Source organism: Protopterus annectens, chromosome 1.part0 (assembly GCF_019279795.1).
Source record: "Protopterus annectens isolate FY-2018-M chromosome 1.part0, PAN1.0, whole genome shotgun sequence".
NCBI lineage: Eukaryota > Metazoa > Chordata > Ceratodontiformes > Protopteridae > Protopterus > Protopterus annectens.
The window spans coordinates 967,857,001-967,873,294 of record NC_056725.1 but is presented as its reverse complement, the minus strand read 5'-3'; the positions used below and the strand labels follow the sequence as shown (position 1 = coordinate 967,873,294).

The window sequence follows — 16,294 nt, the reverse complement described above, 5'->3', positions numbered from 1 at the left end:
GAATCCATGTAGTCTTAGATGAGCTGCTATCACTTCCATACATTTGGTAAACACCCTGGGGGCTGTGGTAAGACTAAAGGGCAGGGCTCTGAACTGATAATGGCAGGCTCCCAACTAGAAGCACAGATATCTTCAAAAGTGTCCGTTCAATTTTATGTGATAGTATGCATCCTGAAGAGCTACAGAGCACATCCAGTTGTCCTTCTGTAACACAAGCAGAATTGACTGAACTGTGGCAATCCAGAATTTGGACTTTTTTTACAAACTGGTTCAGATAACTGAGATCTAGGATAGGTCTCAGGTCCCTCATTTTCTTTGGCACTAAAAAGAACCTTGAGTAAAATCCATATCCTGTCTGGTCTGATTGAACTTCTTGGATGACTCTTTTTACTAGCAGCTTTTGAATTTCCTGAGCTGCTGACTCCCACTGATTGGGTGGAACACTGGGGAGATATTTTCTTTTCATTGAGGGAACTTGCAAAAAAGAAAATGAAATATCTTCTGCATATGATTCTTTGCACCCACATATCTTTTGCAATGGCTGCTCAGACTTTTGGGTGCAAAGCAAGTGCCCCCCAACTGCCTCCAGATAAGAAGAGTCAGGCAATCCTTCAGGAGTGCTGAAAAGGTTTGTCTGAGAAGAAATCTTGGAAACCTTGGTTTTGTGGACTCTCTGTGCTGTGTGGGTGGCATCTACCATTGTTATTATTTCCCCCTGTGCCTCTGGGGAAAACCTCCACATGATTCTTGAAAAGGCCCTTAGGATTACCAGAATGGCATTTTCTTCCCTCTGTGTTGACTTTTAGAAAAAGGTCTCAGTGGGGTAGAAAAACAGATTCCCATGGCATATAAGGTCTTTCCATCTTGCTCACTGCAGGAATGTGTCTGTTTAACAGAGAAGATCCATCAAAGGGAGTATTGATGAATGACACTTTACAGGACTCTGCAATGTCACACAATTGCATCCAGGCATGTCTCTTAATGGCTATGCCTGAACCCACAGCCCATGAGGAACCTTCAGCTGCATAAGAGATTGACCTCATGGACACATTCGACATAGGTTGTAGGGCGGCCAGTCATGAAGAATATGTTTTCTCTTCCTCCACTGACATCGACCCAGGGGGTAGAGTTAGAGTGTTCCTTAATCAAGTCCCTCTGTAACCTAATGAAATATGACAGGTAGTTTTGCAACTGTAAGGCAAAGGTCACTGAGGCATAAACTTGCTTTCCATATCTGACCAATGCCCTAGATTCTCTATTAGGGAGATGGACAGAGGAGCTCTGCTAGGCCAGCTCCTTTTTCGTGGTTGCTGCAACAACCATGGCATCCACAGGAATTCCCTTACTCCAAAACTGCCATTCTGTGGGTGCTCCATGTATCTTGTCTGGATGTCTGGTGATTGGTTCTACTGTGTCTAATTCCTTCCATGCCTGGCGTGAGACAAGATCTATAAGCTCATCCACTGGGGGTGGTAACCCAAGATGTAGATGGGCCAGACCCAAAGGCTTCTAGGAACACTGACTCCTCTTGGGAAAGGGTTTGGGAAGACCAACCACCTTTTCGGCATAGGATTTCTAAAATGTTGCCAAAGGATCCAGTGGAGCTCTGGGGGATCCTTCCCCTTTATCAAAATCAGTGTCTTCTGTCAAAGATTCCTGAGGGGAATCTTAAGTGCATTCTGATACCGGAAAAATCAAAATTCATTCTCTAAAAAATTAAAAATAAATTTATCATTGTTAACCTACAGATAGATAAAATTTGTTTTTTAAAACATTTCCATTGCAAAAATCGATTTTGTGACAAAAAACAGGCACACATGTTTCTGTTGTTTGATACAGCAGAACAAAATATGTGATTTTGAGAAGTCCTAATCTTTGAATGCATTTAATATTTCTTCAGGAGCCAGTCTCTGAAAGTCAAACAGTTTTCAAAATTTCTATTCTAAGCAAACAGCCAGTTCTAAGTAAAATAATAACAAAACATTTTCGAATGTGGTTATCTCTTTATGTTTCTGAGGTTTCTAATCTCACTACCAAAACATCAAAACAGGACAAAACTGCTGCACCAGGTCATAGATTTGTATATAAATTGTAATGCAGATTACTAAAATAAAGGTTTACATGATACCTATAAATACTGTAAGAAAGTAATTCAGAAGTAAACATGGAATCACAGCTTTATGCAGTTTTACATTACAAAAAGTGAATTGATCCAGAGATTAAGGTTCATTTCACTAATACTCTTCTTATCCACTACGCATCCTAAAACAATCAGTTTCCATAGATACGCAGCTAACCTACAGCACAACACAAAGGTTTTATAGCAGCAGATTAACCCTGCCCATCATGAAGACAAAGGTAGATGGAAACACCTTTGGGAATCGTCATGAAAGTCACGTGATATTTATCATAGTTTGTTGTTTTACATACTTTACAAGATAACTACAATTTTGTGACAAAGTAAGGCATGGAAATATAATGTGCAAAATATAGTACTTTAGGTAATGGTGCTGATGGTGGAATCAGAGTTAGGACCCAATAGTCTGACGTCTGATTTTCATTCTTTTGTTTCTGGAAAACAAATCCCAAGTGTTTCATTATCTGCATGTTCCGCAATGAGTTTTCTCATACTTATCGTTTACATGAACTTTGTATTTTTGGGATGTGGTCTTCAGCCCTTTGCCGCTGACTACGGTAGGCTGAGGTATGAGTACATAACCACAGAATGGACATTTGGTCTTGTACCTGCACTTAAGTACACCTCTTGCCAGCAAATTGATTTGTTTAAAATGAAGAAGCATACGCACAATGTAGCAACATGAAGTGTTTGCTGCACTGTAATAAAAGTGCACTTTTTTTATTAAGGTGACATTGCTAGCACTAACATGTTGCACCAGCCATCTCTCATGGATATTCTCTGAATATGCAAAGGGAATGGGCTGTTTCAAGCATTTTGCACGGGATGACACAAGGCCATCACATGACAGCTGTATGATAGTACTATATGGTTGTTAGCAGTAATCTCCCAAGCTGAGTCCTTCATATTAGATATCATAATATGCTGTCAGGTCGCACACATCCTACTAGGTGCAACTATCAGTTCTCTTCCAGAGAGTGTTTTAAACATTTCAAAACTTTCAGCTTCAGTGCCACTGCAGATGACCTTCCCTCACCAAAAAAATATCTGTGATGATATGAAATGTCTTCAGAACATTGTGAGAATTAAGACTACAGATAAAAATATGCCATAAAATTGGAAGGTAATAAGCAAGCAGTTACTAAAAGCGTAAACAAATCAGAAGACATAAAGGTGTGATTTGAAATAAAACCAAATGCAAAGCCAAAACTCATTGAGGATAAGGTGAGTATCATGCAGCTTAATACCAAAACAGAAGACAGAGTAAACAAACTAAAAAATTCCAGCATATAATTTAAAGTAAAGAGAAGTCAGTGATCTTCTCTTAGAACTTCATTACTCCAGAAAGGCAAATCAATCTGCCTTGAGATTAGTCTAGCTTTCAAAGTTACTACTAATTTAATAACGACAGTGGTACAGTATCTTCTGTCAATAAAGAGTTTTACATTGCTGATAGGTAGAAGTGCAGTTATCAAACATTACACTTTTGCAGATAAATGTATAAATGTAAACAAAATGGATTTCTAAGAAGTCCTTAAAAACAGGAACACTAAAGTTCAAATATAACATGACCAACCTTCAAAGTGATCTGTGTCTGTTAATTGGTAGCAGGTAATAGCCCAGTATCATTAATAATGTATAATGTCCATTACTATTAGGCTGTCACACTGATGATATGAGTGAGTGATAAAGAGTAGCTAGAGAACTTGTTGGGTGAGTTTGATTTATTATCTAACAATTTGAAGTCCATTGTTCTAATGACCCTTGGGTCCAGACACGATAATATAAACTAGGAAACTATAAAACTTACAGAAAGTCCTAGACAGGAAAGGGGAATATGAACTTAGAGCAAACAGGAAAAAATAGAGTACGTTAACATAAATAGACAATGCAAGTCACAAGATAGTGTGTAGGCATATAAGTCTCAGAAAGTGCCACAAACTGAGAATGTGGCTTAGTCAGATGAATTACTACCATACTATTCTTTAGAACCTTTCTACATTGTAACTACCGTCAAACATATGGTTGGAAATGAATGAAGGACTTTGCATAAAGCTTTAAGGAGTTAAAAAAGAATTGCTAGCATTACACAAAGTGCTTACCTTTTTTGATGCCTGTTAGGTTGGCATGTAATGTATGTTGTTATGTAACTGGCATTATTCCAGCCTGCGATGTGTGTTGTTATGGAACTGACATTATTCCAGCCTGCGATGTATGTTGTTATGAAACTGGCATTATTCCAGCCTGCGATGTGTGTTGTTATGGAACTGGCATTATTCCAGCCTGTGATGTATGTTGTTATGAAACTGGCATTATTCCAGCATGTGACATATGTTGTTATGGAACTGGCATTCTTCCATCACACAAACTCTAGATCTGTGCAGAGGCCCAAAGGGTTTATAGTAAGGCTACTGACTAAATCTTCATGTGACTCTGTCTAGTGAGAGTGAGAGAGAAATGCTCCTAGCTTGGCATGAGAAATGCAAAAAGTTTTAACTAGTGCTTCTGCAGAAGATGGTTTACAATAATAATAAGCTACAAATCATAACTAAGTTTTTTAACTCAGTATTTTTAGCAAGTGCTGATAGGAACAGCCAGATGAAATTACGGGTAAGGACCCGGTGCACCACATAGCATCTGCTGCAGTTATCATTGACTATGAACCTATGAAACTATAAATAACCCAAATTAATAGATGTGCTTGAAATAGCTGCAAAGGGATAATCTCTGGCAGTAATCTATTGTTCTTTAACTTGGATGATAGAGAAGGCACCTACCTATGTGTCAAGGAATCCTATTATGTGAGTATAGCATAGTACTCTTAACCAAGATTTGTTCCATGGTCCTGAAGATTGTATAGAAAGGTCACCTCAGAACAGCAGAAATGAAATTCCTTACTTAGACCTACATGTAAGGGCTGGCATGAACAAAAAAAATTTGGAAATCCTAGCCTCAAAGTATGTGGTGGCTATCAAATGGTCCACAATGTACCATTCCTACTACACTTCTGTGCTTGTTAATTGCCATCTGCATCATGGTAATATATTTGTATAGATATTGGTCATCCTTCTGAGACAAAGCGTTTTCTAAGCAGAGTGAGTGCCCATTTAAAAATGACCATAAATGATCTGGCAATCATTTGTAATGATAAGAAAGGTAACAGACATGCTAAGGGCATGGTCTGTAAGAAATGGTTTACCTGAGCAGATGGTATGTGATAACTGCCAACAGTTTAAATTAAAATAGTTTAATAAGCTTTAGTCACCTAACCATTGAGGAGTTAGATGGGCAATTTGTGAAAACATCTGACAATAATAATAAATAACCATTCCATATGGGAGTCTTTGCAATTCAACAGAGACAGCTTTCAGTTTAGTTCTCACGTTACTGCACACATCCCCAAGAGTGCTACACCAGCAATGTTGTATTGAATAAAAGAATTCATTCCATACGGGACTGATGAAATCAAATACATGAAGTCAAAAGCACAAAACACAACTTATGTTTGAAGTTTATCTAATCTATTACTTTATTTATTTATGTATATATTTATTTATTTATTTATTCAAATTTGTTAAATGGTTGAATGAGCTTGTCCAAGGACTTTTTTCAATCGCATCCTGGGCCATTGCCAATTGCACGCACAGTTGAGACATAATTACATAAACATTAAATTATAATAATACAATAGGATTTTGCAGAAGAAGTAAAATAATGAGTTAGCGTTACAGCAAAGAAAATGCATACAACTCCAGAGCACTTAGAAAACAAAGCAATACAATGGTAGTAAACATGCAAATTGCCTAAATGGACAGTGTTATACAAGCTAGAGTGTTATCTTCCGTGTTAGAGTAACAGAGAAAGATTTATTGAAAAGGTATATATTCACTGGATTTAGACTTCGGGTATGAATGGTCAACCTTTGTCTAAAAAGTACGTGCATTCTAATTGTTTTTGAAGGACTTTACTTGCTTCTGAAATTGTGAGAAGCTATGCAGCTTTCCTACTTTCTGAGGAAGGGAGATGCAGGTTGTGGGATGCAGTTTAGAGAAAGGCCCCCCCCCCAAAGGAAAATATTAGTCATATGCATATTGTTTTTGTATTGTACATGTTTGCCTTGTGGCCTAGGTCATAGCTAAAAAGAGTATAGGCATCAGTCCACCTATGCAGTTAACAAATTAAATAATTAAATAAATAAATAAAGTGCATACATACACATGAGATGTAATCAAAGAATGTCACCATACAGCAAAAAGTGATAACCAGAGACTATATTACTGTCTTGTCAAGCTGACCCCTAAAGTATTGTGTTACTGCATACAAACTGTTCACTTTACTAACTTGGTAAAAAACAAAAAAACAAGTTAGCTGCTTTAAACTTCACAAAAAACAATTTATTGCAAGCGCTTTCATCAAGGCCAATGGCCCAACTTCATCAGACAACTCAACAGCCATAAAAACCTCCATTTTATACTCACATTCAACATAATTAAACAATTAAACAGTTAAATCCTTGATTGAACCATTAGTTAAAACTACTTCATATTTAAAGTGCCCTTGCTTCCTGACTTACAGTTTATTGCAATATCTTAGAAGCTATGGCAACAGTATAAAAAACTTGTTTTTACATGTTATTAAAACCCCCTAATAAATATTATAAAATCATAAAATACTTACTATTACAAAAACTTTTTGTTTGTATTTATATTTAATCTAAATATCGAATATTCAGAAAAGTGAGACAGAATGATAGGCACCTCTAAAGGACCCGAACTTTCATTATATAAATACCATATAAATCCATGACTTGCATAAATAATTAAATATCTAAAAATGTATGTAAAAAATGTAAGTTAGATACGATAAACATCAATTTGTGTATAAATAATTAAATACTTTAAGTTTATTAGATTAGTATAGGTTATATTTATACACAAATTGATGTTTATCGTATTTAATTGATGTTTATTGTATCTAACTTACATTTATTACATACATTTTTAGATTGAAAGCGCTTACAATAAATTGGTTTTTGTGAAGTTTAAAGCAGCTAAATTGCTTTTTTATTCTGTTACTGCATGACAGGGTACCTGTAGCAGACACATAGATCAAGTTAGAAACAAGTGAATGGTCTATAATCAGTTGTACAGCAGCTGAAGATGAAACAGCTACTTGATGTGTGCAGAGATATCACAGAAGTGATGGCTGCCATGACCACTTGTTCAGTGATGCCAGTTATCAAAAATGTACCCCCAAGGCCTATGTATGACCAGACTAACAATGGAGGAAGAACGAAAAAACATAAGCATTTCTATATGAGGAAGATAATCTACCATTTTCCTAACCAATGTCACATGACAGACACATACAGCCATATGGCCATGCCTACAACATAATGACTGAACAGCTTTACATTCCAAGAAGGATGTCAGTCTTTGACTAAAAACAGATAAAAGAGAAAAGTCACTGAATGACAGAGACGTTGATGTCATACCATGTGCAGTGTAGGACACCCCAAAGGGACCTAGTCAGGGCACTGTTTGAAGTCCAGTGGGGCCATAGAGTTGCTATCCTGAGTGGCTAAGATGTTTCTCTAAGAGGCTGAATCCAGAATTAAGGAGGTTGTGTTTTTGATAAAATCCAAACATGTTAGTAAAATGAATATGAAAAAAATATTTCTGCCAGAAAATACTCTTAAGAAATGGAAAAAGGCAACACTATATCAAGGAGGTAATTAATTTGAGCACCCAAGCACATCAGCCCAGAGACAGTAAGAGACAGTAATGCAAACTACAGCTGACTTCAGAGTTTGAAAAGCACTGAAATGTACATCAGGTCATTGCTTATGTTCATATGTACACTGCACTGTTACCTGTGGTAATCATGCTAAAGCAGGTGAATGGCATGCATGCCTACATACATACATAACATGTGCACAGCATTTGAACATTAGGGGCAATGAGTAATGATGGAACAAATAGTCATTATGATATCTGTATTTATTGTTTTACTGTCAATACACGGTGAAGGAAAATGCCTAGCAGTCAGTTGCACATTCTAACATAATCAGCTATGCATTTTCTGCAGGAGACTAATTTCCTGTATTTACCTGCTTTCAGAATATTTACAAATCGTTATGACAAGATTTCCTCAAGAATATTGAAAAAAACTTTGCTAGGAGAGCAGAAAGAAAACTGTGGCAGCTGGGAATGGAGTATTTTCTTTGTCACACTGGTCTTGCCAAATACACTCATCCCTTGGTGCTTACTTACAAGATACATAGTTAAATATGTCAACTGCCTGAATAAGATATCTGCATTACAGCTCCAGGGTCTATAGTGGAATCTCAACCTCTGACTGTAATTTCTTTGCGCCCTCTAGTTTCCTGCCATTTTCTGTCACCTTTAAAAATGTGCTGGCTGATGGCTATTGTAAATCCTTGCTTATTATCCGTTGGCCATGGCTGAAAATGGTCAGTGAAGAGCCACTTAACCAATGTGACTAACATAAATAAATAAAAAATGTTTTTGTCTGAAACTGGAATGTGATTTTTACCTTACAATGAAAGTCAAGAGGAAATATCACAAGTAGTATGCTATAAGTAAATATGGTGCTGTGTAATATACCCCGATCAGAGTAAATAAACCATAATACAAGTCTCAGATATTTATTCCATGAAAAATTCTAGTAAATACATAAGATACAAGTGTCTTTGGGATACACTGATGCAATCTGTTGCCATTAGATGAACAAATGCAACAGAAAAAATACTCTAAAAGTAATTTAACGAGGTATTAGGAAATAAACGGTTACAGGTGAATTTGGATTCCGGCAGCATTATAGATTCAGTGCTTTAATGGAGTGAGTGTTAAATCTATAAAGCTTCAACGTAGAACACATTTGCTGTTAGGCAGTAAAATCAAATTCTTAGAGTTAGGTCAGAAACAAAGCGCACTTTCTTCAAATACAAACAGAAGCCTATTAATGTCAAAGTGACACAGCATAAATTCAATGAATGCATGCTTGTTACAGTCTTTTACATTCAAAACAGAGCTTTTTTGTTTTCTTAGATAATCAGAATTATGGTCACAATCTGAAAAACATTTTGCATCATGTCCATATCTTCTGAAAAGCATAAATGCAAATTTCCGGCAACATTATAAAATGAACCATTTAGTCTATAACTGAATCTACATGTGCATGGTGATGGTCCTGACTATGCGAAGCTAATTTCTTTTTACAAACACTTGTGGTTTCATAATGCACTCTGTTAAAAAAGACAATGTAATATGTGAAGCACTGATCTGGTACCTCAATACGCCATCAAGATCTGTTTGCATTTATGGGTCTTGCCTGCTGTAGTGGGGTTATCTCTGGATTACGATTCTCTGCATCACTGCATACTTTCAACAACATAGGATTTTTTTGTTTCACTTTCTGTTAAGTTGTGGTGAGGTAGTGGTTTATCACTTCTGTCATGAACTGTTTATGACACATACCTAACACTGCTAAAATGTAAAATTATACAATACTTTGTAATTTTTGGGTAACATAGAGACCCCAGATACAGCCCCTATTCCATTAGCTATACAAATGGTGGCTTAATTTTACCAAAACCAAACAAACCATTTCTACATAGGCAGACCTGGTACCTCTCCCTGGAATGATACTACGGAACCTGCTTAAATGTCAGCTTGGAATCAGACAAGAAAGCTTATCCATTGTTGAATAAAGGTCTGCTTAAACCCCACACTGGATTGTTTTATCTTCTGGAAAAGCACTTCATTTATTGTTGGTAAGTTTTGCTAAATTAACTGCCGTGGACAGGATCTGACATTCTGACATCCTTATTCATAATGCACTCTATTATGACAGCAGGTGCATTCCACCATGATTTCAGTCCTTTTACAACTACAAAACATATATAAATTTGCTAGCTCATACTTTCTTTTAGCTTCAAACTTAAAGTCCTGTTCTTGTTTTTGTTTTTTTGTACAGTTACCAAGCTGACTTTCTTAAGAACTAAGTATGCCATACTTACCACATTTAGATAATCTGACCTCTTAAAAGCCTGGTGCATAAGAAAGACTGAGGATGAATACTTGTATTTGAAATTGTTTGAAAGGAAGGAGGCAACTAATGTAGGTGTAAATAAAAAGCTGAGAAGATGACAGCTGTGAAGCAACAGGAGAGTATACTCTGTGTCACAGGTAGATGGCCACAGGCTCACTGTGGGTGGGCGGAAACATATTACTGGGGGTTCAGGACCTGCCAGGATATCAACTGGGAATCTTTGTTCTTTTTCGGACTAGGTCTATAAAGGTGAATGTGGGAAGCAAGTCTCTCTGATCTTATAGCCCAGGCAGGTATGACCCTAGCTCTGAGTAGCATCCTGCCATCACCCAAAATGATACCACAGTACAAGCAGAAAATGATTGACTTCAACAATTGGCTAAGTTTCTGGTGTCATTCTAAAGGGATCCAGTATCTGTCTGCCTGGGATGACATGATCAACAGACCTCGATGCTTTGCCAGAGATGGCCTGCACCTGTCACCCCAAGGATTCCGGATACTGGTCAAGGCTCTTGCCACCCCTATAGTGCCTTTTTTAGGCAATATCCTAAAGGCAAAATTACAACCATAACAGCTACAAACAAATTAAATCTGAAGGTTATGCTACTCAATGCTAGAAGTCTAAATCTCAAAATCCACTCACTCGAAGCAATCCTTAAAATGGAGAACATCAACATCTGTGTACTGACTGAGGCCTTGTTCAAGGCTCCGGAGAGCACCTCAGCACTACCAGGCTATAATTCATACCACATCTTTCGGCCCCTAAACCTGGACTGAAGCACTAAAGGCAGTGATGTCTCTATATTCATAAGGGATATGCACACCTCTAGACTAGTAGCCCAAAATAATGCATCAGAGATACTTCAGGTACAACTAACATTGACTAAAACTACAATCCAGGTTGTAGTCTGCTATAGATCACCCACCATGTCCCAAGACTCCCACTCCACATTCCTAAACACACTGGAAAATATTAGGGAACAACCCAATACCCTTATAGTGGGAGACTTTAACTACCCCTCCATTAGCTGGGTAAATTACTCATGTACCTCCATACTTGCTCAATGTTTTCTGGAATTCATTAATTCCAATGCCCTGGACCAACTCATTCTTACCCCCACCAGGGGTAGAAACATCCTTGACCTGGTCATTACTAACATGGGTACTGTTGCTCTACACCAGTAATCAACTCCTCCCTGGTCAGATCTGACCACAAGCTAATCACCATGGATATTCACATCCCACCCTCACCGTCCCCTAAAGGAAACCACCATAACAAACTTCTCCAAAGCCAATTTTTGGCTTCTAAAAACAGAGGTGGCTAACTTCATGACACCCATGCAAATAGAAAATAGGTGCATGACTGCTGAATCATACACCGATGTACTGTATGAGCACATACACAAATGCATGGAACGGGCTATACCAAACAGAACCAAGACGCTCTACTCCAAAAAAAGCAAGCCAATCTCATGGTCCCTCACCATAAAAAACTCTACAACAGAAGGAAAAAATTGTTGCAGAAAAGGGTGAAGTCCCAAGACTGGAAAAACTCCTTTGTTAGCCTCAGCAAAAAACTGAGCTCCCTCATCAAATCCTCTAAAGGTAGCTATGAAAACAAAATTGCTACAGATTCTAAAGACAACCACAAGGCGTTCTATAGTTATGTCAAGAATGTACATGGCAACACTCAGATCTGCTCTAAGTTACAGCACAATGGCAATACATATACAGAACCAACTGATATTGCCAACATATTGGCTGACAGGTTCAGTGCAAACTTTACCCCCTTTTCACCCCCTAAAGGGCCTATCACAATACCTGAGGAATGCCAAGTCCTTATTATCACATCTACCCAGGTACAAACCGCACTGTCCAAAGCCAAAAATACAGCTTCCATGGGACCTGATAATATCCCTGGCTGTGTTCTACATGAATTACAAAGTGAACTGACACCACCCCTGAGTAGCCTGTTCAATCACAGCCTCATTTCAGGTTTTGCTCCTACCGAATGGCGCACTGTTACGGTCATCCCACTCCACAAAGGGGGAGCGACTACAGACACTGGGAACTACTGCCCCATTAGCCTGACAAGTCTGACATGTAAGGCTATGGAGCGCATCATCATGGACCTTATAAATAAGGACATATGGAATCTCCTAACTCTGGACCCCATGCAGTATGGGTTTGTGAAAGGTAGATCATGCCTGGTCAACCTGATAGACTACTTCGAGTCTGTCACCAGAGCTGTGGATGAGGGCAAGGTAGTTCACACAGCCTACCTAGATCTTGCCAAAGCCTTCAACACCATCCCTCACTCAGGAACCATAGATAGACTCACTGAACTAGGTATAAACACCTATGTAATAAGATGGATTCCCAACTGGCTCACTGATAGAACCCATACTGTGAAAGTAGCAGACTCCAAATATGACTACCGACCAGTTACAAGTGGAGTCCTACAAGGATTGGTCCTGGGTGCTCTCCTGTTTGGTATCTACTTCTCTGAAGTTCAAGCCAATATGAAGGGACTCTGGCTGACCAATTTTGCAGATGATTGCAAACTGGGAGCCATTGCTGACTCTCCATCTGATGTAGACATTCTACAAAAAGGCCTCACTGACACCAGTGACTGGTGCCAGAACCATGGCCTTAAGCTCAATTGCAAAAAGTGCATTGTCATTCCCTTTGGGAAAAATTCAGTGTTCATGAACTACCACATAGGCAGTAGTCCACTAAACACTGAAGGTGTGATAAGAGACCTGGGGACACAAGTTGACAGCAACTTCTCCTTTGATAACCACATTGCCACTGTAGTCCAAAAGTCTTCTATGTGGCACATCTCATTAAAAAGGTTTCTCATCCAGGAAGAAAGAGGTCATAATCCCTCTCTACTCATCCCTTATTAGACCTATTATAGAATACAACACCCCATTTGGTATGTACCTCACTAGACACCTACAACAACTGTTAAGGCAACAAAAATACCTCACTAAGAGGATCTTAGGCCTTAGACACATACCCTATATGGACAGACTCAAAAAATTCCAGCTATACTCTATCTCTTATCGCCTACTTAGAGGCAATCTCTGCTTGACCTACAAAGCCATGTCTAACCCAGAGCTGCTAGATATGCTACACCTAAAGAAATCCCAATCCCTCCATGCCACATGCTCCAGGGACCTTAACCTCATTACCACAATAAACAGAACATGCTGGAGGGACAGGTTCCTATCCCAAAGACTTCCCATACTTTGGAACAAACTTCCCATTCACTTCAAGCAGAGCACTTCACTGGTCCTCTTTAAGAGAAATCTTAACTAGTGGGTGGGCAATAGGAAGTTCACCCCGGGGATCACTTCAGTGGCCTTGCTTGACAGGGGCACTGGGAACTAAGTTTGGGTGGCATGATGCCAGGTTATCTTCTTGGGCTAGGCTTATATAGGCTCCAGGGCCATTAGCCTAGTACACACCTATGAACCTATGAACCTATAAAAGTGTGATAAGAGCAGGGCACAGTATGGGCACAGATAGGGATGGCATATAATGTATTGATAAATAACAGGATAAAACTATTACCAGAGTGATAGCATATGGATATTAGAAAAAGTGAATACAACAACAATTATAAGCTTGTAGGACTTATCTATGTGCATTAAAGGTAACCATCAAAGGTCTGCTAGTGTGCTTGCTTGTTTATTAAATAACAAATCTCAACAAATCATTAAACTGAAGGTTACTTAAAAGAATTCCAGGTTTTATGTAATGTTTTGGCCGTAGATTTCCGCCTTTCAAGCAGCAGAGATTTATTTACAGATTATGGTAACTTGCTTGTGCAAAAATACTTGCATTTCCTCTTGGCCATTATTGTAGGTTATATTGCTTATCTAGCATATTTCATACCCTTATAAATTAAATTCCATTTTATACCAGACCAGATCACTAAAGAATGAGATTCCATAGCTTTAAAGGTAAAAATAGTTTTAAGAATATAAACAAAACTGTTATGTTTTTCACTAAACAAAGTGCAACAGTCAACTAACTACTCCATGTACTATTATGATGCTATTATCACGGGCTTTGTTAAATATATGAGCTAAGGCACAACAATACTGCATAACTATATTAATTTACAAGTCTGGGGAAGCAAAAGTAACAAATTGTTATTCCATTTGTTGCAGGGTGTGATGTGAAAGATTATGGCGATCTTAAATTTGAGGACGTTCCTAATGATGAAGCCTTTGGAATTGTGAAGAATCCTCGGACTGTGGGAAAAGCTAATGAAGTGCTAGCCAAAACTGTTGCTAAGGTGCAGCAGGATGGTAGACTATGCATCACTATGGGGGGAGATCACAGGTACGGAAGAGTTTAACTGGTACAGACTTCATCTGACCAAGTCTATATTGTTTTGGGTGAAAGCAGTCATTGAATGTGTTTTTTTAGTTCCTGTCAGTGGTTTCTTCTTATACACACACACACACACACACACACACACACATATATATATATATATATATATATATATATATATATATATATATATATATATATATATATATAAATATATATGTGTGTATTTTATATATATATATACATATATATATATATTACCTCTTGTTTTGTTTTAATGGTCTTTGAGATGATATGGGTTGCATAACAAGGAAAGACAAACTACTCAGCTACTTCCTGTAGCTGTTACAGTTAGCGAATCCTTTCTAGGTGGAGGTGTGAATAAAGTAAAGGTTGCCTTTAAGTGAGGGGCTCGCAGTCCATTTCCTTCTACATTTTTCTTCAGAGATCAAATTAATTCTAAACTTGGCTCTATGGTATAAAGGGATACAGCTTTGACTGTTCCCCAGCTGACTTGTGCTTCACTAGTGGCACATGCACTGGAGGTACTCGGTCGGGGTGGATGGGAGTCAGTGGTGAACACTGGCTTGCTCAACATGGGTGAAGGAAGGAAGCCTAGGCTTATTGCAATAGAAGCATTAAGAACCTGGAGAGCTCCAAGCTACAAGCAGTATACTACTTGACTGACAGGTTGCACATGCACAGAAGAACACATTCACCTCCTAAAGGCAAGGCTGCCAGAGGGTGGTGGGGTTAGGGTACGCACCTTGGCAGCAGTATGATACTCCACCAGCACCCCTGATCTCCTTATTGGCGTTGGACATGAGTCAGGTTTTGCTTAGGGAGACCCAGGTGGATCCAGTAGATCTGATGAATGAGTAGAGGAGCTGGTAGCAGCTGATGGCCAACTGCAGTGTGGAGAAAAAGTGCTGCATTCAGTCTACTCATCTTTAAATGTTTCCATTTAAATAAATAGATAGGAGGGCTGTACCATTAGAATAAAAGGGCAGCACAATGATTGTTTATTGTGAGATTTACTGAAAGTGGATTTTCCGAGTCCATTTCCCCAAATCTTCTGAATGACTGAGACAGCCATCCTACTAAATATTACCATATTTTAGGTACCATGGCCTTGCAGTAGGATATAGTCAGCTGGATGAGGGCTATTCCTAATCCAGCATGAATAGTGGGGTCAGAGAGGTTTTCCCAACAAAACAGAACTGTGTGCTGGCACTGATGATTTGCATATTTCTCTTCAGCAAAATGAAAATTATTTTGAAAATACTTGGCTTTCTGTTTACGCAGCTTAGAAAAGGATCTTTTCTAGCACCGATTTCACAGAATTTGTTAAAAGCAGGAGAGTTTCCTTCTCTAATAATGATAGCCACACATACTGTGGTGTACCTTACAGTTCAGTTGCGTAATCTTTTTTCATCTCCATTACTGCTACCATGCAACCTTACACGGCTGTCTTTTTTATAAATGTGTTTTTATAATACAGTTTCACTTTGTTTCTCATATTGACTCCTTGTTTTGATACAAACTTTATCTTACATTCATTCTTTTTTTTTTTTTTTTTTAAGGGAAAACTCTACAAGACTACAAAAGAGTGTTTTTCATTGAATCTTGACATTAAAAATATATTAATATCAGTGATAACACGTAGTGTTTCTTTATGTTTTACCACAAAATGAGCATTACGTGGCCTTCTTTCTTAATATAATCTTTTTTATA

At 38.2% G+C, this 16,294-nt stretch overlaps 1 protein-coding gene across 1 annotated transcript in view; it reads left to right on the top strand.

Moving 5' to 3' along the window:
• Positions 1-16,294, top strand: part of ARG1 (arginase 1) — a 211,311-nt gene that overhangs the window by 76,403 nt on the left and 118,614 nt on the right. Inside the window, exon 3 of the mRNA XM_044064577.1 lies at positions 14,392-14,566. Coding sequence (XP_043920512.1) covers positions 14,392-14,566 — 175 coding nt within the window. The remainder of the gene's footprint in view (positions 1-14,391; positions 14,567-16,294) is intronic.